The following is a 26,146-nucleotide window of genomic DNA, read 5'->3' as shown; positions in this document are numbered from 1 at the left end:
ACTCCTCAGTCCCCTCTGAGTTCTTGGTCTGTCAGCATCCCAAAGTTACCTTCAATGAAACGTCAGAAAAGTAACGTTCATTTCTATACAGAAAATTATCTATTTTATATAACTGCTAACCTAAATACTAAGTAAAGTACTACTCCAAATTATTCTAAAAACCTTTAACAGCCCAAATCCAAGAAATAGCTAGTTAGATAACTTGATTGTCTTATTTCCCATTCATTCAGACACTGAAAGCTAAATCCACAGTAGTGAATTTATCATTTGCATTAGCAGGAAAAGTTAGCGGGGCTACTCTCAAGAGGCAGGCAGGATTTGGCACTTCTGTCCTATTACTCAGTGATGTTCTTAGTAACAGGACATTGAAGCTGTTGGCTGTCTTCAAGAGATACTGGAGCAGCCTCTTGACTCACAGTCATTCTTTCCATTAAGTCACGTCAAATGGGAATAACTCATCTATCCCTTTTAATTGCTTGGCTTTGTTTTTTTTAATGGTTTGGCAGTTGAGGCTAAGCATACACATTTAATTTTCATTAGCGACTATCCCCAGGCATGTGCTTACAGACTCAGTTAATCTCAACTTCTTAAAACTAGTTTCCATTTCTTTAGTATTACTTCTAACTAAACTAGAGTGAGGCTGGGCTGTTCATTTGCATCTCATTCCCCTTTTATTAGGTTACCATAGCTGAAAAGTATTAAGCTGTGAAAGCTGAAATTTGGCCTGCAAGCAGACCTCACCAGGTAAACCATGAATAAGCAAATGAAGGAAAAAGACTAAAGTATTTTTAAGTCCCATGAATTTAAAATTGCAATGAGAAAGCCCAGGACCATAGCTACAAAACCAGCAGAACCTAGCCTGAAGAATATTTGTATCTGTCCTAGTTTTATATCATGTTCAGGTAGTCTAACAATATAAGCAGACAGTAACGCATCATTCAGGCCCTCTCATTTATTTAAGTTGGGAGAATGCACCCACTCCCGGAGGAAAAGCAGGGAGCAGCCTGGTGAGATTTATCAGGCACAGGACCAGATGTTAAGAAGATGCCAACATGCACCATGGCAACAACCAGATATAAGTACCAATCTCTTAGCAAAATTACATACCTAACTGTAGAGAAATGAAGCTGGGCTAATTATCATTGATAATATACAGCTGTGGGCTGGCTTCAGGGGCTGCGGGTTGGCCGATGTAGATAAGGGGCAGGTGTGGCTGGTTCTGTTAAGAGGTTGAGAGCCAATGAAGAGGGAGCAGCCAAGGAAGAAGCAAGAGGAGAGAGAACACACACCCTGGATGAGGTGAGACCAGGAGAAGGCAGCAGAGGGACTGGAGTGAAGAGTATGCTGGTGTGAGATGGTAAAAGACCTTGTTGCAGCTTGATAGTTTGGATAAAGCTGTGACACCTAACATCTATGGATCTGGGCTTTGATGGTTACTGTGCACAAACCAGGTAATGGTCCACGTGACTATGATTTTCAGAGGCAGGTTTGACACACATTTTTGCATACTTCATCATTAATCAAGACCAGACACTATGTGCCCAGGAGAGAAACTGTGAGGAAGAAATGGAGATAGACTAAATATCTCAGCTGGAAGAGAAGGTTAAGGTGCTGACAGTCAAATTTCTATATATATTCACTTTCCCTTTGTCCCATCAGCAAGTCAACAGAACAAAGAAGTAAAGGGGAAATTATTTCAATCATATCCTCTCAGAATTAATTTCCTTTCAAAAATTGGTTTCTGCCTAGGAGGCACAGGTTAATTATTGAAAAAGCTGGTCATCATTTTTCCCTTGACTACCTCTCGCTAATAGGTTGCAAAGAAGGGCAAACCAAATAGCATTTCTTCTTGTTTTCTTTGTAAATTGCACTTACATTTTCATCTTTCAGCCAAAACAACAGGAATTACAGTTCATTACTCATATCTGACTGAAAATCTGCCTGTAAGCAAAAGTACATTATTCCAGTAGTTTGTTGATTACCCTGTTAGTTTTATTAACATTTAATGTGTTGCTAAGGAAGTTATTTTAATATGTTCAAAAAGGGTGAAAGCTGCAATAGCCTTAACAAAAATAACAATTGGCAAAGTGAAATGCAGAGCCATATAGTCATATCTGAAACCACACTGAAAATATTATTACAGGTCAAAGAATCTGAAAAACATTTCTATCCATGTGTAAGTTATAAATAGCAGAGGCTATTTATTTTGGCTACAGGACAACATCACCATTTTATGAAAACCTCCAAAGTTTCAAAATTTGCTCTTTATTCTCACAGGAACAAATATTGTTTGGGCATATTCACAAAATTGGAATTATGCTGAAATGTTTGTTTGGGGGGGGGGGGGGGGGCGAGGAAATGAGCTTTGGTTTCTCTCTCCTTTTCTGTGTCTCCATAGAGGGATCATAAGATAGACATGAGAGTTCATTCAACTCCATGTTCTGCTTGGAGACAGCAGAGTTCTTTGCTGCAGCACCAAAATTAATTTCTTCACCATTCAAGCACAGTCTCCTATCAACAGCAGATAGATGATGAAAATGACACACTTCCCTTGTCTTGTCCACCAATGCCCACAAGAAAAAAGCTTTTTGTTTTGATGCAACAGCAAAATGTTCTTAACGGTTCTAATCACAACTTCTAATAGAATTACAGCAGGAGAAGTAAAGCCACCTAAAAGGAAATGGTACTTAGCCAGATCTTTGATAGCAAGGTCCAGATAGCCACATCATAAACCGATATTATCTAAATAACAGGTCTTGCAGGGAACACAGGCCATTACATGCTTGACCATGGATTACATAGCCTTAGTATCAGCAAAGCAGAAGAAACTTCTGTACATCTTCGTGGCCACACCAACTACCAGGACCACTGGAAGCCTCTAGGCCCTGACTTGGATTCACTGAACTAAAGGGTTCCTGGGATTTAACACCCTGAATAGACATCCCAGCCTCTGGAGAAATACCAGCAATAAATGGCCCAGCACCTCCTTCCTTCTCCATGGTTAAGGAGCTAATGTGTGCCCCATGGAGAAACAAATTGTTTCCATACAACCCTGGTGCTCCTGACACAGTCCCATGAAATAGGACACGGAAGGACAGAGCTGCTGCTGTTGATCCCTAGAAAGGCCCTGCTAAACCTGACAGATCAATTGATGTGAAAAGACGAAAATTTAGAGGAAAAGAAATTGAGATCTCCAAGGGACCTGAAGAAAAGAGGGGAATACAGTTTTGTAAGAAACCAAAAGGAAGGAAACTCACTCATATTTTTGCTTTGGACAGAAAACCACCACAGACACAGTTTGTTAGCAACAAACTGATTCTATAAATACGTATGATTGCTTAACAGTTATAGTTAGGGTCCTCAAAGAAATGCACATCCACCTCACAGGTGAAATACTGACTTGCAAATTCAATAATCACACAAAAATTATGAAAATATTTTTGTTTGACATTATTAAGTCATGTGGTTTACATGGTTTGGTTTTGTTTAATTTGGTTTTGCCTACATGTAAAGTAAAAATAACAGATTTTTTTACATGCTAACTTGTATTCCTACATAAAGATCAAAATAATGCATTGTAAGTTAAGTATTTCAACCTTATCAAAAATAAATCATTTTTTCTACATGAAAAAAGATTTAACCAATATATCCCAAAAATCAAGACTTAATTGAATCATAAATCGCTAGACCAAAATCATCAGAACCAGTGCTAGCAAATGGCATAGTTTAAGCACCAACTTTAGCACTGAAAAAGTGATTACTCTTACAAAAGGTTCTCCTTAAGGGTAATATCGTAATTACATTTGTCTTCCTATTTAAGATATAAATTGTCACAGTGATCTAGGGCTCCATTTGTAGCTCATTCCCAGTCACTCTAAGACATGTTAATACGTTAATAAAATATAGAAGTATTACTAACTTGAAGAGTCAGCATTTCCAAGAGCAAATTATTTACATTACAGAGATAATATACTTTCAACATATTTCAAAACACCATATATGGCTGATCTACAAAAACTGAAAATCACCTATAGTTACTTTCACCAACTGGCTAATTAATTCAGCTGACATGTTTTGGGGAAAATTGGCCAATAACCTTTTACTTAGTCTGCAATTTTTTTAAATAAAGACTGTTTGTTCTGTTTCTTTCTCTCATCTGTGAGTAGAATTAGACTGGACAGCTTTGTTTCTCAACTACTTAGATTATCAGATTATTAAGCATATTGTTATTCTCCAATAGTAAAAGATGCTCTCACATTTAGCAGACAGACAAGAAAAATGTGGTGCCTAGAGGCTATGTACAAATGACTTTCATCCAACTTTAGGCACTTTCATAGCAGTAACTTTTTTAACAGGATAATTAACTATATTGTATTCCTAAGGATATGGCAATCTCTCTGTAACTGTGAGTGGTTCATTTTAAGCTAAACAGTTTTATATACATAGAGCTTTGCACAGGGATAACACTGTAATGAAATCTGATTCAACACAGATGTCAGAGTGAATAAGCGTAACAGTCCTTTCTGGCCAATAAAGCATGAAATTATCCCACAAATTCTCTTTTCGTCTCTAACACACTAGGTCTTGCAGAAACAGACATCACCCTTTGCAAAGAAGGATGCTAAGCGACAAGAAACCTCTTCACCTTTCCTTCCTGGCCATCTTATCTCAACACATCTCCGAAGTCCTTACCCAGGGTAAGGGAAGGACCTGAGCTGGCCCCACGCCCTTTACATATTTCACTGGTGTATCAGTTGAGCATTTACCAGGGATAGCCCCAGAATGAGAGGCTTTGGTACTGGCTGCAGCAGCCAGGGAACCTCCAGGCTCTCCTGATCCACCCTGGGGCATCCCTCTCTGCCAAGCTGACTCCAAGAGCACCGAAGAGCAACAAAACCCCAGAAAAATGGGAGCTGGTACTGAGGTCTGAACACATAGAAATTGTTCAGCCAGGCTTAGGAAATATGGTATTAAGTACCCATGAAAATAAAATACATTTCATTCTTTAGGTTTTGCTTACTCAAGAAATTCAGTTACTTTTTTTTTTTCTAGTGTCTTTGTCCATTTGCATCCTTTCTCATAGTGAACATGGTTTTGGTTATTTACATTAGGAAGATTCAGTTGAAAGATTACACTTATGTACACAATCTGCAAACTATCACAGCTTTCAATCAGTTTACCACAAGCAAGTTATTTGTTGAAACTTTAGGCTTATGTTTGCAAAGAAAATTAAACTTGAGCCCTAAGTCCCACTGAAATTCATTGAAAGACAGATCCCTTAACTCCTTAGGCTCCTTGGAAAATCTTAACCTCAGTTGTTAAATTATTCTGACAGACAGAGAGAGAGATTGACAGGGAGGTCCTCAAAGAGTGATACTGGAGTGGCTTGGAATAACCATGACTGCAAGTGTTACCAGTGGTCTCTGCTGCTGTCAGAGCTTTTCCGAATCTAATGAAAATTGATCTGACATCTTTCCACTTTACGGGAGTTTTTTACAACATGTGACAGAAGAGGGAAGTCTTCACACACTGCTGGACCCTTAACTACATTTTCAGATTCATACTGAAAGACTTGCCAACAGAGCGAGTGGAAGCACACAGCTCATAGGCAAAGAGTAAAAACGTTAATCACCGAAAAATGTAAACATCTAGTACTCCTTCAAAGAATGAATATAAAGCATGCAATACATTTCTGTATTGCTTGTTATATTTAACTGCAATTGTAATCCATTGTACTGGTAATTTTAACAAACTCTACTGTCCTGAGATTAATCTATGACAGTATAGATTGAGTTTTAATACAGCACTCACAAATATTTATTAAACACATATACTGAAGATGCAGTGTAAGCCTTAGTTTTGTCTGTTGTAAAACTAAAGTTGTAATGTGAAAGTTAAAATAGTCAAATGTGAGAATCCTAGCAATAAAACTCTTACCTTTTCAATCATTGTTTAAATCATACTTGCTTCTAATAAACTCCATAAATAAAAACACTTTCTGCAATAAAACATTTGCCTTAAGAACAAAAATCTCTCTGGTTATCACATTCCTTTGAACTAAAAATGTTATGTAAATTATTTATAAGTTAATATAACATGTTACTATAAATTAGATCCATATTTTTATATTATTACACAGATAATTATATTTGACACATTCTTATTCCTAATCTAAATTGCAAATGTATAATACATTTTGAAAAACATCCAAAGATTACAAGTCTACTTTTGCCACAGAGTGGTCAGACAAAACAACATGTTAAAAAAGGGTCTTTGCAGAACTTCTGAGAAACACAGACCTTTACCTACTGTAACCTCATACAGCTGTTCTTCAGCTGTTTTATAAAGTATGTCATAGTAACACTCATACACAGAATACACGAATCAAACATTGCAGAGTAAATTCAGCTTTGAGCCATCCCTTCCCATAATTTCCTCCTCTCCTCAGCCAAGTAGCTCACCCATTGCATCCCCAAGGTCACCGTACATTATACTGGAGTGACACATCCTTGTCTAGATGCTGATTCTAACCCCCCAAAACTGCGTAAAGCCTTGTCAAACACATTACGGCTGCTCCATTTGTGCTCCCAAACAGCACAGCTACCACTGCTTTGCTCACTGCTTTCTAAGTGCTTTGCAGAGATTTTCTGAGCTAGAGATACACTTACAGAACCAAGACTCTTGCTGGATCAAGCACAGTTAAATTGCCATCTGCTAACTCAGGCAAATGTTTCTTTCAAAACAGATAAATGATGGTAACACAGCATTATGCTTTTCAAACACTAAAACTGTTGGGAAAAACTTACCAACTGAAAAAATGAAAACACTGCAGTGACACCACCAGCAGAGATATGGCAGCAGAATCAGGCAGTTGTTCTTAGCAAATATAGCTGAATAACCAAACTAAAATGTTACTACTTCTCAGTTTCACACGTGTGAAACAGTGTGTAGAAACTCTTAACAGCACGCATGTCCTTTCCCAGAGGAGGAACAACTCAGAGGTATCACCCCAGGCTTTTCTCTTCAGGATATCTAGCCCTCAGCTGATAGACGCTGCTGTCCCTAGCTGCTTTTATGAATCCATCCCTTCATTTCAGCTGTACCTTGATAAGTGTTCAGAAAGAAAATCTTTTCTTTAACAGAGCATCTTATTATTTTTTTTTTACTTTTAGTTTTCATATCATCACAGAAAATATGCAATGTTTCAACCACAGAAGAACTGGCTCAGGAGATGAACTGAAAAATAAATTTTATGCATAGGCCTAAAAAAGACAACAAAAAGTAAAAAGCTTAGATCACACTATGTTCTCCTTTACATTGATGTGATACAGAAGAAAAAAAAAATCCACAGATGTAATTGAAATGTCTTCAAATTGTCACAGGAAGAAACAAAATTAAAAAACCTCTTTCTCCCCTTATTGCCCAGTTTCAGGAATATCCTGAAGACTCTTAGGTAGAAGGTAGGAGCACTGTGATTGGGGGAACAACTATTTACCACCTAGTCACTCAGTAAGCTCACCTGAGTCACACATTTTATGTACCATCTTTACTGTTGATACTTTATTCCACTAAAAAAAAAAATAAAAAAACCAGAAAGCTTTCATTTCTGTAGAGATTTTGTTCTAGGAAACAAACATTTGCAACAATTCTAAAATATTGTAGTTATTACTATTGACTGATCTGCTTAATGTTCTCTCCAAAGTCCTCCACCAGTATGGCACCACTGCATAGCCTTCCTGGAGATCCTCCTGCCCATCACCCATAGAACGGTTCTCCTGTGCTTCAGGCTGAGGCTCTCATCACTCCACTCATACAACTTCAGATATCTGTAGCTAGAAAAGATGTAAAGGAAGGCCAGACAATCAAGTTTTAATTTTAAAGAATGGAAGCTGTTCCCCCTCCTGCATTTCAAATAAAATATAACCAAGCCAAAGGCACTCACACAAATGCTTACAGCTAGCCCTGTGACACTGCAGATACTGATCTCTGCAGAGACCCATCAACTTTGTTTATGAGAGGAAAGAGAAAAGCCAGGCTGAAAAACAAGCCTTTCCCCACTGGTGGGGTTCTACAGAGGTTCCCTTTGGCACTTCTGTGTGATGGTGTCCTGCCTTCACCCAACTTTACCAGCTACAGGACTTTTACCTTCTGCAGGCCCACCTCCTTCCACTTATTGCCATTTCTAAAAACTGTCATACATTACTGTATTTTCTCTATCTTCCTATTTTATTAATTTTTAAATGAAAATTCTATTATCTTCCATTGTGACAATAATAAATTTGGAATCAAAAGAAATACCTTATTAGGCTCTGACATCCATCTCCCTATATGCTACTCTGTGAAAGGACAGCACAATCTCAAAGGTTACTCTACGTGTTTGCTTTTTTTTTTTTACATCAGATTCATCATCACAGCATCTGAAAGCAGTTTACAGTGCAGACACTTCAGCATGCATTTAATCTCTTCTGGTTTTCAGAAACAAAAACGAAATGTTTGAGGTAAGGGAGAAGAAGGTGAGTTTGGCAGCATCCTGGGGAGACATCTGCTCATCTATGCAAGATGCTGGGAGAGAAACTCCTACTGCAGAAGGAGTATGGGAGTATGAAAAGAAAAAGTACAAAAAGAAAGGAAGCACGTCTTTCATGGGGGCTGATGAATCCCTATCTTTTTTTTTTCATTTAGCATTTTATCATCTATTTTTCCATATCCAATATTGCATAAAACCAAATTGGTTTTATATTTGGTTGCTATTCTACACAAGCACCACATTAATGAGTAATGTGTTACTATTAGTGACAACATTATCTTGAAAAATTGCATTTATAAGTGTATAAGAAGCATATCAATGGATAATGTACTTCTACCTATAGTGCAGGAGCTTTAAACATTGGCAAAAATAGAGGGAAAAAACCCGCAGAGAAAATATTCCACTGAAAGATGTGCAATGAGGAAGTCATCATTCCAAATATATTAAAGAAAAATCATCTCTTCCAAAATACTAAAAAGACATGAGCTATTCAGCTAAACACCCCTCATTCAAGAAAGTCTGTGACTAAAGGAGTGGAAGTTTCAAGGAGCTGCTAAAAACTCGTGTTTGATGCAGCTGCCTCATTTCAGGCCACCAGAGAAATGCCCCCCGGCAGCCTGTGGCTCAGCCGCCACGTGCGGTTTCACCCGCGCGTCTGCAGGCTGCTGCCCTGGGTGGTCCTGCAAGCCCCCCGCTCCGCTCCCCGGCTGCCTCCCGCCTTCCCACCAGGGCCGGCAGCTGCGGGCAAGCTACGGGAGAGAGCAGACTGGGGACGAACACGGCCCTGCCAGCGGTGGTGAGGAGTCCTGTGTCAGAGCAGCAGGCGGTCTGACCCACGCTGCAGTCACAAAATCCTTGATCCCAGCGCCAGGGAAGCGGCAGCAGCACACAGCCACCGCGAAGGGCCGGGAGCGGTGTGGCAGAAGCCCCCCACCCAGGCGGCACGCCACGCTGACACGAAAGCAGGTACACTGGCTGACAAAACAGCCCTCAGGGAAAATGGCCTCCAGATCCAATTCAAGTTTCGCTAACTGATTTTTTTTGCATTATATTAACAGCATAACTGTGCTATTAAGGGTATTCAGAAGCCCATAACGCAGAATTCAACTCCTTATGTTCATTTACCAGACCTGTAAGCTATTACCACGGCATTAACAACATGCAGCTGGGGAGTCCCAGATGACTAAAGAAATGAAGTGCTATATACTTAAAAATCGATTCAAAATAGGAAAATCCAAATGTTTCTGTTCAGCTTTTTTCTTGTGACATAAAAAAATCATTAAACGTTGTGATTCTAATCCAGCTCTTCTGATTTACTCCTTGGAGAAACTACAGACTAATTACTTTGACATGTAACTCTTGGACCATACAGTAAAGTGCAGTAAGAATACTTTAATCACACAATCCCTGCAAAATCTGAATATATGTAGTAACATGCAAGCAGTGCAATACAAAAATATATTAAATGCAATGTGGTGATGGTGCTCCCCAAATGGAAGAATAAAGCTGTTTGTACAGATAACCATCAGAAGAGGTGACACAGGGTTACCTAAACACAGGCGATTTCTAAAGCTGACAAGTTTGTGTATGGCCCCTTGCAGTTATCCAAATTGTCCGTGATTACAAGTACAGCTCAAACTGGATTATATTAGTGCTCCTGCACAAAGAGTAAATCATCACAGAGATCATCCTTTTATTAACAAACACTGCTGAAACCCGTCGGGGAAACACTTACAAAATGTTAAAACGGCTAAGCCTGAAGCCATGGAGCTGGTATTCTCAGTGGAAGAAAATGGAAAAATTAATCCTTTGTAGCCTACTGCTGTCTAAATATGTCTTGAACAATGTATTAGATGAAAACAGGAGCAAGAAGAGTTACACAGAGTGGTCTTCAAACCAAATAGGACATTACTTGCATTTTGCACCCAAGAATGAATGGCAGTTGGAGTGAATAGTATGAACTGAGAATTAAAGAGCAAAAATGCATGCCAAAATTTCAAGCTATGCAAATAAGTATACACTGGTGGATAAACTTCTATCAAAAGTACTTTTGTCATCAAACTCAGATTAATAAAAATTATACCTGTGCCCAAACTGTTTTCACAATGGAGAAGAAATTCTGTTTTATTTTTTCCTAATTGGTTTGGTGACTTGAAAAATGTTTTAGCAAACGACATGCATTTTCATTACTTCGGATTACTTAAATAAATTTGGTACAAAAATCCCATGAGAACTTGTTATCTGTTTAAAAATGAAAACTTTACAGATAGGATCCCGCTCCCATCCAAAACCAAGTGTACCCCATTATCTTCAGGGAAAATGTGAATGTCCCATAGTTAGCTGTGATTTATTAACTTTTCTGGAAATCTTCTCTAAATCTAATGTTCATTAGATGCCAGACTTGAGAACCACAAGACCAAGACAGCAGTAACCTACCATGACTCTGGTCCTCATAAACACAAAAGCATTAGTATTAATTAAACGCCTCCAGACCTTCCTTTCAGTTCTGACTGCACTTGCTGTAGAGCTAATTGCTTCTCTCCTCCAGCGCACGCTCATCATGCCTGCCCTGCTGCACAGCAGCCAACTTCATGTTTTCTAAATGGGATGAACAGCCTGCAGATAGTAACTCTGATTGCTTCAGATCTTTTCAGGGTGCCTCATAAGACAATTGAAACATTTTATGCAGACTAAGTGATCTTACAATTTTTGTTCATCTGAATTTTTCATATTAGGATATGAGTTGAATTATACAACTAAAAATCTCTGCGGCCTCTTTAAAGCAAGTGCATCAATTAGAAAGATGAATAGAAAGGTCTTGACTGCAGCTGACATTACTATTGTGAAACATTAACATTTGCAGCTGGAGTGAAGGACTTAATATAAAGATTAAGAAGTACTAAAGAATCTAGGAGATACAAATGACAAATATGTTTATCAAAAAAACAGCTCTGAACTGATGGCACTGACTTGTGCTCTATTATTACTTGCTTCACAATCCCACGTAAGAGGATTACTGTCTATTTTGGCACTATGTATAACAAGAGCATACAGCACATCACCAAGGGGTTGTATGAAAAGGCTGCCTCATATCATCACACCCACACATATATTCTTCAAGTCAAATCCCCCACATCAGAAAACCACCAGCTGTCAGTTCCCTGAGGTCGACCATTTTGTTACTCAATAAAATGATGGGGGGAAGCAAAAAAGTCAAGAAGTCCTTTGTTTTCAATTTAACAGGAGTGCAATACAGCCTAAATTAAGGGCAGAATGTTGTATTTTTCACTCACCTGCATACAAAAATAACTACACTACTCTTCACACTCCTTATCCTGATTCAGTAGAAAAACAACAGACAGGAGTCCCAAGAGCATCCAGGGACTCTCTGACACAGTCACAAGGGTTATGCTACTGTCTCTCCTAACGCTATGCTACTAATTCTTCTAATATTTCTGGACAGGCCATGCAAATTGGGATTAAATTAGAAGAGTTGCTTAGCCCAGCAGTTGTGTTTCGGAGAAATCTTAATGCTCAGACCACAAAATAACTGATCTGAGCATCTTATTAAACTACACAAGGGAAATTCACGACATTCCTAATACACTACACCATTTTTTACTGTCAGGCACAATTCAAACTAAAAGCAGCTGGCTCATAGTGTAGGATGCCTATCTGCTAATATAAACCTCATGGCTATCAAGCTTCTTTACCATGACCATTCAGCAGTCCTCTCACTGTCTGGACCAGTTATATCTTCTCCTACACGGAAGCGGTCAGCCTTGACCCAGTAGTTAGTATAGGATTTCAGTACGCCAACTTGGGCAAACAATGAGATGTCATTTCTTACATACCCTGAGACCGTCACATACGACAGACCCCTTCTTCAGCCTTTGTAATACTCAACATAGGTATAAATACAGAGTACAACTCTGAGAATTGAAACATGGGGCTTTCTTGAAAGCACTGCACTGCATCAGACCCACGGTAAGGTCTTCTTTTTGTGGGATCTAAATTTGGAGTGTGGGGATACAGGGTAGGATGAAGAGGGGAATAAGGATGAAAGGAAGTTAATTATAGAACTGTCTGATCATAAATAGCTCACTTACCCACATACTTAAAATACTACTACATACCTGAAGGAGCAATAGCTGCTCTAACAACATCAGTGTACAAACTCCTAAAATTACATTAGTTCATATATTCCTCTATTTTTCTCTGATAAATTGAATCTCTTATCCTTATTGTAGGCTGAGAAGGCATATATGTACCCAAGGTTTCTGAGTCACCAGGTTTAAAAGCTTTTTTCAACTCCTTTCCCATTAGCTGGCCTGGCAAATACTCGTCAATCAGTTTTACCTCATTTCTCATAGAGGGCTGATTTTCTTTTAATTATCACAAATGCACAGGTGCAGTCGCCTTACCCGCTCTTTCTGTTTTGCCTTTCAAGGCAAAATGCCTCCCTACTTGCTGTCTGTGTCCTACTTGCTTCTGAGTGTCCAAAGCGAGTACAGTTACCCATAAAATCAATAAGCACAAGAAATGTCCACATCTAAGCAAAAATCAGTTGCTAACAAGGATCAAGTAAGGCAAGGAGCAAAAGCTAATGAGGAAAGGTCTTTTTCTGTACTTACGCGTAGGCTCAGTCGCAGAGGTACTCCTAAATGCAGAGGGCACTCATTCAGAAGTGCTCATCTTCCTTCTCCCAGAGCTTCTGGAGAAGCCATAGGAATAAACATATGGTATTGCCTACTTTGCTTCTGCAGCCAAAGTAATTCACACCAACCAGCTATATCTTTGCCTTTATAATCACTGTCCCATTAAAATATTCAGTCACTGAGGCCCATGAATATACAGTTTCCACATATCAAGAGTGCAATTGCTACTTAGAAACTTTAAAGTACAGCTCTTCCTTCAAGCTTCAATTCAGTCCTCAGCTATGCTTTTAAAAAATTATTTACAATATGGCATTACATTACAGTGATATAGTGCTGAGTTCAGAGCCTTTTTACATTTGTTGTGTAACAGGACTAATATTCCTCCAATAACACAATGCAGGTGTGGTAACAAACTAACACCTACTTGTTTCAGACAGCCCCAAAATGCCACTTCCTTCCCTCAGTTATGCTTTTAGCAGAACAAACATAGTTTTCTGAAATTCCTGTTCCAGGCCAGTTATATAACTTACCAGATAAATGCCTGAACTTGTGTGCATCGGCACTACCAGGCTGCAAACTCAAAAGTTCATGTCTTCTGCATTTCCCTACAATTATAAAATTTCCCTAGGGACAGCCTCACTACATCTGTCACTAGACAGCTGTATTAAGTCAAGTTGATATAAATTTTCCATCAAGTTTATAGTCATTACGGTCTCTAATATTAAGCAGTGGTCTCCTGCGAATTTTTACCTTTTTTAAACGGGAGGGGTATTACTGAAACTATTTGCACTCCAGAAGGTTACACCCTGTTAAACCTCTTTTTCACCCAGTGGGATGAAGTAACAAATGGAAACGTAAATTCTGATTAAAAATCATGAAATGGCAAAGTGTTATGTTACCATTTTTTAAACTCCAGCTATTGAAATGGCAGGGAACGATGAACGGCGTGGAGAGGCATTGGGCAAAAGCAGGAAACAGTGAGCGGGGGGGAAGAAAAGCACGGGCAGTAGCAAAGCTTCTCTGTTCTCTCCAAAACTCCCCAGCCTTGCCAGGGGCTTTCCTGGACTCTACAGACACTTAGAGCAGCATCTTCATCCCTTTCCATGGACTCCACCTGGAACTGGCCCAAGCTGGTGTCCCCTGGCACAGAGCCCCTTCTGCCTCTGCCCCCCACCACCCTGGACGGCTCCAAAGAGGCAATGCCAGCCCTGTGCCACTGGCACTAAACCTCCCCTTCTCCTTCACCTTTCCTCGTTTTTCTTCAGCTGAAAAATCCCACCTAACCAGCATCCTCAGGGTATTCTGCTCATGAATTTCATGTGGTTTGGACCTCTAAGCCTATGAGCGGATCCCTTTGGGACCTTTAAAGGTAGCATTCTCAGCTGTCTTACACATAGCAAAATCTACTGAATCAACATCTCAGCTGAATACAGCAATTTCTCTTTAAGTACAAGGAAAACTTAACACACAGCAACATCAGATAGTATCTTACAGAGTATTTCCTTTAGATATTCTTGGAGTAAATGAGGCTTGCTTGACACATTTTGTTTGAGTAATTACAGATTAAGAGCTACCACAGCAAAATGCTCACAACTATTTCCCTATCTACCTTGGTTTCCCTACAAAAACATATTACTTAAAATGACTCCTGGCAGGTCAGGAACTCAGATTTTAATCTAACCAGGGACTGAAAAAAAGAAATAGGAACCAAGGTGTGATTGAGAGCACTTGGCTTCAGGAATACACCACCGGCACCTTTGAGTGCCTACATGACGCCTGAAGTCAACCGCTGTGAGCAAAGCTGTGACAAATGGGGGTAAACTACAACTTGAGTATGAAACAGCAAATCAGAAGATATCAGAAGATACACTCAGCTAATACACAGATTATTTGAGAAACTCTGACTCTAGAGGATAACTCAATTAATCCAGAAAGGAAAGGATACAACCACAGGAGAATCCATCCAAGATCTACTTTTTATCACTTCTAAGCAGCTAACTGTACAGGCAGACAAATATGGAAAGTAGTTGCTAATTTACAAAAGCTTACTAAATTCAAACAACTGAAGAGCTGGTAGCTGGCTTTGGAGCAGCACTGGATTTTAAGAAAATCAATGCTGAGGCACTCTTGAGGCTTTCATTCCAATCCTGTAAGTACCAAAGATAAAAGGCACAGAGGATAACCATCAGATTGAGGTCAAGCTATGCATGGTGCAAGGCAAAAGAAGTGTTAACATGAATATATGCAAGGAAAAAAATGGGAGCACTCAAAAAATACCCCAGCAAGCTAATGAAATGAAAGCAAGCTGCCGAAAGGGAACCTATATTGAAAATGGAGAAAAGAATCAAAGAGGAACTGCACAGGATATGATTAGTGGACACGCAGTACTGCTTTGCAAATACTTCACATGAGCCAGTTCATGTTTATTTTCTTTGAATAATTTTTGTATATGCTTGTTCAAATTACAAGTAAAAATATACATGGTTTTTTCCAACTGCATCTCCTCCAAACTCACCATAAAATGTAATTCATACCAGAGTACAATGTTTTTCACAGTGTAATTTGTCTTTGCTGTCAAGTAAGCTGTTTACCTACATGAGAATTAACGCTTTCAGATTAAGCTATCGGGTCTCACGGCAGCATAAAATAGCACTCGAGTTTCTGTGTTCGTACTTCACGATTTCTCAGGTAATAAGAAATTCCCTGTGCCAGAAGAGAAGGGAAGAGGAAAGACCCAGGTTTGTTAGCTCTCCCATTAACACCATGCAGTGTGTCTGAATTTCTGGCCTTGTGACAACACAACAGATGCCCAAACTCCCCACTGTTCAGAGGCAAAGCAGGACACAGCCCATACTTTGTGCTGCTGGACGCTGACATATTCTTTCCCATCACAGGAAATGTCCTATTTTTTTCTGGGCACTTGGAAGGAGTTGGGGTACAGATCTGGCTGGCTCAAGTGAAATTAGCTTGCGTACACACTGCAGGGTTGTCTGTTGCCATAACTTTGCTAGCTCCAGCCTATGTGCCCAAACAGTGCAAATGAGCCATGGCAAAAGTACCAAGGTGCTTGAATAAAAGCATGGACTCAAGGACTCGGAAGGCCAACAGAGCTGTTTGCTCCTTGTGCAGAACCTTCACTTCTAGAGGTTCTCAGGAAAAACATTTCCCTCTTCTGACTGTGCCACTTCAGTGCCTTCAGGCTGCAGCCCTGACAACTTGCCAGCATCCCCCATAGCTGCTGAGGGGGGGTGCAGAGGCACCCTTGGACTTGGAGCTGAAATTTTGACAGCTCTGGTGGCAATTCACAGGAAGGCAGGCAATCAGCTTGCCCTGCCCTCAGAAGCCATGTGGCACCACACTGTCCATCAACAGCACGAGAGAGAGCTAACACTTTGACACCTACAGTCAACAGAGGCAACAACTGCCAGAGGGGACCAGTTGAAGTATGTGCTATTTTTGCATGGTAACTTCTCAACTGTTTTCAAAAGAAATGGGAAAAACATGTAAAAAAAAAAAAAAAAAAAGAGAGAAAAAAAGAAGAAAACAGAGTTCATGCTTCCCAAGTAACAAGGGTTTTTAACGTGCTATCAGAGGTGAAGAAGACTTAAAATAGGATTAAAAAGAGAGCATGAGACTACAGAGTCTAATATGATTGAGTTACTTTTCTGCTCTTTTAAAACCCATGGATGAAATCCATTTACCTACTTTAAAATCATAATTTTTAGTCGCTGGCCTTCAGGATGAAACAGAAGGTTGAGCCTCATTTATATAATTGCCCGTGTTCCCTGCACAGCCAAGACAGAAACCTATGTATCTCTGAGTGATGGCAGAGTGAAATCCGGTCTCCTCTCTTTTGACTGCATAAGCACTTCCACAGCAATTAACTCCTCCCAGATGAGGCAGCCACTGAATGAAAGTTCAGGGAAAAATGCATGAAACACAAAGCATCTCTAATCCACTTGCAACAGGAGTAGTTACGATGACCCTTTACAAAATAGTCAGGGTATCCAGCAGACAGCTAAGGTTTCCAGCCCCCGGGTAATCAGACACTAGATCCCAAGCCTTCAGTTCCTGGGAGAAGGTACAAACAAGCTGTTACTTAAAGGCCACTTTCATGTCTAAGTTTCCAAGCTTCTCCAGGGACCACGGCAGGTTCTCACACTTGTCTGCTCAAACCAGCCCTGCAGCAGAGCTCACCAGAGAAGAAAGGCGCTGTTCTCCAAAAAAACACCACTCCCAAGCTCGAGCAGGTGAAAAGGGCACTGTTGGCCTCAGAAACAAAATGCTAAGCATTTTGACAAATGCTAAGCAACGAAAACAACAGGGCCTGGGACTTCAGTGAGTTTCAGACCCCTGGATCCAACCTAGCTTTTCTCCTTTCATATAAAAGAGACAATCATGTGCATAAGCATCTTCTTGCTCCTAAGAAGGGCAAAGCACATTTTGCCAGTCACTTCAAGCAGTGCTTTGTCAATACAGCTGCTTGTGAACAATGATATAGCTCGTGGCAAGGACACAACGGGAGACGCAAAAAGCATAACTAAGGGACGCGACAGTGGCAGGGCAAGTGAAGGTATATCACTCACGACATTAAATCCCACAGGCAGAAAACTTCAGGGGAAAGGCTGCCCCCACCTTCCATTGAACTCATCGTATGCACACACTGCTTACACAGACACAGAACCCCACGGTCTCTAAATGCCTAAGATATTATACTATGAAAAACAAAAAGGATCAGTCCACCTATGGAGCAGGAGACTAAAGTGGAGAAGTAAAATTTATCTTTCTGTTTCCACAGCTATAGGAAAGAGCAGTAAAACTGCATAGTGCTATTTTAAATAATTATTACTAACTGCCTGCTGCCTGATCAGCATTTTAACAAAAAAGATGTTACAGAAATGCCAGAGAAGCACAATACTGAACCCTCTGACTGCTAAATTCTCTCTCCGGGGAAACAGTATAATCCATATGCACAAACAGACCTGCAGTCACTTTACCTGCATCCCGAGATGCTACTTATGCCCAGCCAAGAGCACAGCGAGCTCAAGCCTGCAGCCAGCCCTGCCCAGCTGTGTATGCATACAAAGCAAGCATGTGTTTGTACAAAAAAGACTGCTGATGGGCCAAGCCTTAGTGTTAGCCTATGGATAAACCAAGATGTGGATTTCACATAAATAAACTAAAATCCTGTATTTGACGAATAAGCTCAGCACGCTGCTCTTTCGACAAGGGAAATGCAGCAAGCAATAAAAAATACTGGTGAACGTGCCCTTTTGCTTCAGTTTTTGATTCATAAAATCCTGCCTTCTCACAGGCATGCTATAAAATTGAATGTACCGTCTGTAGGGTTTACAAACTATAGGGATCAATGCTGAGTCAACCCTGAAAAAGCCTTTTCAGATATTGGGTAGCACAAAGCGTATTCAATGTAAACCACAAGTGGTCATAGGCTGAATGGTGAGAATAAAACAAAATGCTGGTCAGCTGTCTCACTGCTTCTAGACAGTCCCTCCTGTTCAGCTAGAAAGTTGATCCTGCCTTGGAAAACCTCAGTGATCTTGCAGCATCCATACAGAGGACCTGACACCTTTGGCAGGCTCCAGCCCCTGTCCTCCAGAGGCCAGATCAAAACGAATAATCAAAGTGGCACAAAAATCCAGTGCTTCCCAGGCCAACATCCAGGCAACGGCATGTTAAAGAGGCCCAGCTCACCTGGCAGCTGCACTCTGCCCCAGGACCCAGTGCCCAGAGGTGGTTGGTTTCTGATGGGAGTACATGAAGCTACTTCTCCTGCCTTCTCCTTCCAGGTGAGACATGGATATAGGTGTAGATATAACTAGAAATACCATAAATACGATTGACATATATACAGGCTTTGGGGAAGTCTGTAAAAGACATGAGGGGTACACAGAGTATCCAGCTGTAAAACACTGGTAAAAAGGTGATTTCCAGGCACAGTGGTACAGTAGCCACAGTGAAATGGTTTGCCTAATGCTAGAAACAGCAACCCACAAATGATCCTCATGAAAACAAAACCAGAGTCCAAAGCATTTTTGAAACTAGTCTAAATATTTATTCTTTTTCCAGGTTAGGAAAGGATTTTACTTCCCTGGCTCTCAAGCCATTATCTGCACCAACCCCATTAACACAGGTTTATCCAATTTTCCAGCTCTTATCTCACAAAAGCTTTGCCTTTTGTAATTACGGTTTGTTCCCAAAACTATGGAGAGTCTGCATGAAATTAAACTGACTTAGATGCTTTTCTGATTCATATCCTAACCAGCCTATATCATTCTGGAGCTGAAACAAAACATTCTTAGCACAATGACTAATTAATCCACCAGTCATTTTTGGGGTACTGGTGAAAGCCACTCCTGAATGCTAAAATGTTGTCATTAATGCAGTATTTCTGTAAAACCTAATATTGCCTTCCTATGTGTTAAAGTTCAAAGTACATTCCTTATTATCACAATACCCACTTGCAAAAGAAGCAAAACATTGAAAAATTATTCAGGTGCTGTAATGCCACTAATAAAACTCCCCTTTCCAAGTGCCACAGTTAATTTTAAGGAACTGCTTTTAAAATCCATAGAACAAGCACAAGGTAAACTCACATTCAAGACAAACTATTGGTGGCCTACAAAAAAATCAGTGTTTAGGAAACACACACTGTGTTTCCGGTGCTAGAATTTCACATGTTGCAGAAACACCATGGCGAGCACAAACAACACTCGTGAAGTCCAATTTGACTCCAAATTAAATTGCAATTAAATTAATTAGTTAATTAAAAGCATAACTGCACACATCAGGTAGCTGACGACAGACACGCTACAGTACAGCTGAGCACAGAAGGGAAAGACTTTAGTGGGGGACAAAGACAACTCACTGATTGCCCGGATTTTACAGAAAGTATGTAACTTCCACTTTGGATTATCTGTGATTAAGGGAGCCAGTTCTTGTATTTCCTAGGCACCTGTTATAATCACAACTTGTTTCCAAGCCTGATGTCATACATTTTCTCAACGTTAGCATCAGGGCATCAAAGTACCGACACGTTTATGGGGCCAGAGGACCCGGAGGTGGCACCGCCTTCACAAGGAAGAAATGTCCCGCAGAAGAGTGATCTCGCACATTGCTATGCAGGCGGCCCAAATATACATCCCTGCCTGGCACCTTTGTCCAACTAAAAATGACATATCACCTTGTAACCTGGCATAGTGCCACCCTGACAGATGGACTTAAGTGTAGGCAGCCAAGAGACTATGTATAAGCATCAAATATGTTTTTTGAGAGTAGGACTTCCAGCCAGGAATGTTAAAACAGCTGTCCACACTGAGCTTGCATGCCTACACTTAAGAGGATATGCTATCGCCACTCGAGCCCTGAGCTGGATTAACTTGGAAAATAAATAAGATAGCTTCCACAGCCACATAAGGTGAGTTTTTGCAGAATCAGGATTAGTAATACACAGGGGGGCTTTACTGACCTACTATTAGTGGGCGCACTTGCAGGGTTGAAGAGCTCTGCAGTTTTGCAGCTCGCAGGAACTTCTATCACGTGCATGCTTGTAAACAAATGTTTCTCATCTGAACACATCTTTATATATGTTGCTTTTCTTAGAAAAAAAATATACAATGCAATACCAGCATGACTAAGAATAAACACATTAGTGATGTTCCACTTCATGTTAGAGACTACTTTCTTTTTAAATTAACTGTCCTCGCTCAGAAATATTTATCTGTGTTACAGGCCTGTTTCACCGGGCTTTCTTCTCTTTTCAAAACTTCAACTCCCATGGCCCACTCCAACACTTTTTGTTAGCTCATGCCTACATGCATACACACATTTTACATCTTGACATCATTTGCATGGCTTGCCCCAGTAATAAAATCAGACTGCCTTGAGAAACAGGCATTGTGTAACACAAGATATGTGGTGGCTGGCCTACAAAGCCATGCCCTGGCCACCTCTATCCCATCCCTGCGCCTGGCTGGGCTGCATCACCCACAAATCCCTCTCCTCGACGACATGAAACATTCCAAACCACTGAGAAGCTCCAGAAAAACATGTTGGCTCACATCAACATGCCAAACAATTCTCTTTTCCTTTTTTCCCCATGGAACTCAGATTTAACTCCTGCCTCTCAAAGAGTCATTGGCCTAAGTCTAAAGAGAGGTAAATATTCAAACCTGAACAAGTTAAAAGTTTCCTCAGAATTCTACACTACTTAAAAAAGATAATACCAAGATTTTCAATGGGAAACAACATTGTTTCTAGCCCTGAGTAGCTTAAGGACTGGAAGGAGGTGACGGCACATTTTACTCGCTGTTAAACATGATTTGTGTTTATTTTAATTCTTCTCCCTGTGGACACAATCAGATCGCAGGCATGAATTTTTCATGTACGCTGTAGCTGAGTACCTCCTCTTTACTCTTTTGAATCACTACATATGAACTTCAGCTCTACGAGGGTACTCCCAGTATAGATCAAAGCTGCCTTCAGTGCCCAGCAGGTGCTGAAGGGTCACATACAATCCTCCAACAGCTGCTGGTGTCCTTTACCTTTGTTAACTTTAAGTCTGATCTTTGCCGCAATGTAAGTTACCCAAGCCACTTTATTACAATTTCCTGTACTAGAAGTGCTTCAGGGGTAGGCATCGTTTCTCCTGCACAGTAAGGATTTCCAGCTGCTGACTCCTTGGTGAAGGCTTCCTCCTCCTCTTGCACTGTTCATCTCTTTTACCTTTCATTCCTCACCTGCAGCCTTTCCATCTCCTTGCTTTCTGTGTTGTTGAGATGTGTATGAAATCATCTGTCTGCAAAAGTTTCAGCCTGCTGTCTGCTGCACCAAACTACAATTACTAACCTCAGTAACAAGATGCTTTGCTTTTTCATACTGCCCATAAAGCCGATTCCAGGTTAATCTAAATTTCCATACCAGTTAGCCTTTCTCAGAGGGGAGGAAAAGAGGGAAAACTTTGCCAAATATTCCATCAGGAAGATTAGCAACACTGTGAAAACAATAGAAAAACCACAGATAATACCTCTCCCTCCTTCCAAAAACCAGCAGCGTCTCAGGCTTTCTAAAAACACTGCACACAGACTGTGCCTGGCTTTAAAACAGTTCAGGGAACAGTCAAATTGCTGAAGAACAGGGGAAAAGAAATAAAAATACTGATCCGGCTCACTACTTTTGCTTAATAAAGTAATTACACCCACACCCTGAGTGTATTCCTTTCACGCACATCGATTTTACATGGAATGATTACCTCCATGGTTATCATAAAACCGAAATAAATTGAACTGAAAATGGTAATGCCGAGCATCCAAAACCCCTTGGCACTCTCTTGGACCCATAAGTGCCTCTCCTTATTTGAAAAGAATTTGAAGGAGTACGCAAGGTTCATTTCTCACAGAATCATGTAAGATATTAACACAAAGTCAGAGAACAGTCAGTCTTCTTACGCATTACACAAACTATCAAGAATGTACGATGTTCGATATCACGTTCAAAAAAGTTTAGCACCCAGTTACCTGAGCATTCCCTTTCTCCCATAATGACCATCAGGAAGACCTGTCTGTACCTGCCAAAAGCCAGGTGCCAGATCGGACTCCTGTTTTGTTGTGTCCCTTGAGGTCCCATAACGGAGCTCTTAACCCTGAAGGTTTTACTCACTGTTTTATCAACGGTTTTTTAACTCCTTCTGAGTTGCCGGATGATTTATCAATGCCACCCAAAATTCATTGCTAGTTAAAGATTAATGAACGCTGGAAAAGTAAAACAAAGCACGCCAAAATCTCTCAAAGTGCTTATAAAGCAGTATCATTATAGACAGAGACTCTAGGCTAAAGGCATGTTGACCAAAATTTAGAAATGCATTGCCTGTGTATTAGCAAAAAGAAGCCTGAAGGGGCAAGGGGAACTCAAACATTGCTTTCTGAAAAAGTCACCAGCTAATGCCAAGTGCTGAAAGGTGTCAGAGAAGCCAGGCTTCCCTGCTGTCCCATTCCCCGTGCAGGAGGGTGTGAATACGGCCGCTCTCACCCACCCTGCATCCACCTCCCCCATCACTGCTCTTCACCACTCCGCAAAAGCTTTTAAAATAGAAAAGCATGGCAATTTTACTTCAAAAGTTCACTTTGGAAGGGAAGCTTAGCACAGGTGACGTTCAGAAGGAACAGGGCAGAAGTGCCTGTAACTGGTCCCTCAGAGAGATCTGGGGTTCAGCCTTCAAAGCACCCCAGTACTCAGATGCCTTACCTAGGTAAAGCGAGGCGTTTTCCTTCTTGACATTGTCATCTAAGTACGTTGGTCCCAAGGTATAGATGGGTGTCGAGCCCATGCCAATAAGAATTTGGGCACAAATGAATAAAGCTACATAGAGAGAGTGGTCGTTCCCGACGGAGTCCTTGACACAGGCCGGCGAGTCCCACTGCTCTTTGGCGGTGCCATTGCCAGTCACGCACAAGCCCTCGTTACTGACGGAGGAGTTCAATTCCTGGATCTGGTACGGCGGAGAGATGAAATGAGGTAAGGAGAAGAGTGCGGCCCCCAGGGCGATGAAAAACCCCCCTACAGCCAGCCAGAGCGGCCTCCGTCCGCGCCCCCCGAAGTAGCTGATGAAGACCACCACCACCAGGCTCCCGATGTCGAAGCAGCTGACCAGCAGCCCCGACTCCGAGCTCTTGAGGCTGTATCTCCGCTCGATGGTGGTGATGACGCTGCTCAGGTAGCCGGAGACCATGAGGGACTGGATGAAGGTCAGGAAGCACATGCACACCAGGAAGAAGCGCGAGTCCGCCAGCACGGCCCGCAGGCACGCTCTGCCCGGGGGGCCCGCCAGCAGCGGCGGCGGCGGGACCGGGGACACCCCCCGGCCGGGCGCCGCGGGCTGCCCGCGCTCCGGCCCCCAGGGGAAGCTCCCGCCGGCGCCGGCGGCGGCCTCACCAGGCTGGGCAGCCCCGGCGGCGGCGCCTCCGCCCCGCGCGGCCCCGGGAGCCGGTCCCGCAGCGGGGCTCGGCGGGGCGCCGCCGCCGCCGCCCCCCCCGGCCGCCAGGGGGGAGCCGAGCGCGGCCCCGCGGCCCCGCGGCGCCGCCCCGCCGAGCGCGGGCAGGCTGCGGCAGCGCGGCGCCTCCGCCCGGCCCCCCGCCGCCGGCGGCCGCTCCGCCCCGGGGCGCCGCGGCGCCGGGGTCCGCGCAGAGGCCATGCTGGGTCCGGCCGCGGCCTCAGAGGAGCCCGGCCGGCTCCATCGCCGCCGTGCGTCGAGCGCGCTGAGGGGCCCGGCGGGAGCGCAGCATAGCGGGGAGGGGAGGAGGGAGGGGAGGGGGGTGGCCCTAGCCGCGGCCGCCGGCCGCCCCGCCGCACGTGTCAGCCCAAGTCCTTTGTGACTCCATCCTCCCTCTGTCTCGCTCAAGGGGCCGCCCGCCCGCCGGGCCGCCCCCGTTGCCGGCGGCTCCCGCTCCCCGCCGCCGCATGCCCGCGGCGCCGCGCTCAGCAGCCGCCCGCCGGGGCCCCGCGGCCAGCCCGCCCGCCGCGGGGGAGCGCCGCCCGCCGCCGCCGCCGCTCCGCCGCCCGCATCCTCCTCTCTCCGCGCCGCCGACGCCGGTGACAGAGCTCCGGGGGGTTGCTGCCGATCTGCGGGGGCAGAGAGCAAGCACGGGAGGTCAGCGGCGCCGGCCCCAGCGCCCCCCTCCCGGCGGCGCCGGCCCCAGCGCCCCCCTCCCGGCGGCGCCGGCCCCAGCGCCCCCCTCCCCGCCGCCCCGGCTTCTGCCCGCCCGACCCCGGCGTCTGCCCTGAGGTCCGGGCAGCGCTCGCCGGCCCCGCGGCGGGGGGGCCGCGGCAGCGCCCCGGGGACCGCGTCCTTGGGGACAGCACGTGGATTTACCCAAGTGCAGGAGCGGACACGCGCGTCCGTGGCCCCGGCCAGAGCGCGACCCTACTATTTGGCGCCGGATGCGGCAGCCAAAGGTCGCCGTGCCGAGCCTTTTATTTTCCAGCCTAAAAATAAACACGCTGAAATAAACACCCCGCTACAACTCGCCGGCCCGGGGAGCCGCGGCGGGCGGAGGAGCGAGTAACAAAAGCCGATGCCAGGCGGCGGGCACACCGGGAGCCGGCACCGCGGGGCCGCCCTGGCCGCCCCAGCTCGCCCGGGTGCCCCCCGCGCCCGCGGAGACGCGGGACGGCCGAGCGACGAGTGACGCCCGGCCCTGCCTACCCCGGCAGCGAGACCAGCGTTTCGCCTCCTTTGTCCGCTTTTGTCTCCCCTCCGCCTTCTCGGTGCGCGGCGGGGCGGGCGGTGGCGGGGTAGCGGCAGCCCGGGCAGCCGCACCCCAGCGGCGGCTCTCCCCCACCCGCGGGGGTGGGCAGCGGGCGGGGTGCGGGAGCCGGCGGGGCGCACCGCGCTCCCTCCTCCCGGCCGCCGCGGAGAAGAAAGACGGGGCTACTCACCGTGCGGGCGGGCGCGGGGGGGCGGCCGAGCCGGGGAGCCAGCCGGGCCCGGCGCTCCCGCCCCGCCTGTCACCGAGCCCCAGGCCCCCCTCGGCCGCCTCCGCCTCCCCGGGCGGCGCGGCGGAGCGCAGGCGCGCCCGCTGCCGCCTGCGGGCCGGGCCGGCCCGGGCGCTCGCGTCCCCCCCGACCTGCGCTCGCCGCTGAGCAGGGACCCGGGGCCCCGCGACCTGGAGCGGCGGCAGAGCGGCGGCCCGCCGTCAGCCGAGATACCGCCCCGCGCAACAGCGCGCGGAGCCCCTGCGGGAGGGCGAGCCCGGCGGCGGGGCAGGCGGTGCGGGGCTGCCCGGTGCCGCAGCTTCGCGGCCGTGGCCCAGAGCCGGCGGGGCGCCCCGCGAGGTGCGGGCTCGGATGTCGGCCCCGGGCGGCGTTTGGGGAACTCCGTGTTGTTGCATCGCGCTGTGTTAAAAAATAAAGGGTAGGGAAATACTCGGAAGCGAGACCGCGATCACAG

General features: G+C 44.2%; 1 protein-coding gene across 2 annotated transcripts in view; it reads right to left on the bottom strand.

Annotated features, from left to right (window-relative positions):
* Positions 1 to 25,867, bottom strand: part of SLCO5A1 (solute carrier organic anion transporter family member 5A1) — an 82,605-nt gene extending 56,738 nt beyond the window's left edge. The window contains exons 1-2 of one of the 2 annotated variants that reach the window (XM_056332272.1): positions 25,636 to 25,867; positions 23,446 to 24,819 (exon numbers count right to left, since the gene is read on the bottom strand). In XM_056332272.1, coding sequence (XP_056188247.1) covers positions 23,446 to 24,391 — 946 coding nt within the window. In that variant the 5' untranslated portion in view covers positions 24,392 to 24,819; positions 25,636 to 25,867. Of the gene's footprint in view, positions 1 to 23,445; positions 24,820 to 25,402; positions 25,606 to 25,635 lie in introns of those variants that run through there. The other variant, XM_056332273.1, reaches the window with a different exon arrangement.
* Between the last annotated feature and the right edge of the window lie 279 nt (positions 25,868 to 26,146).

Source organism: Falco biarmicus, chromosome 3, assembly GCF_023638135.1.
Source record: "Falco biarmicus isolate bFalBia1 chromosome 3, bFalBia1.pri, whole genome shotgun sequence".
NCBI classification, from domain to species: domain Eukaryota; kingdom Metazoa; phylum Chordata; class Aves; order Falconiformes; family Falconidae; genus Falco; species Falco biarmicus.
Note: the sequence above shows the minus strand (reverse complement) of the source record. Positions and strands in the feature narration are given on the sequence as shown.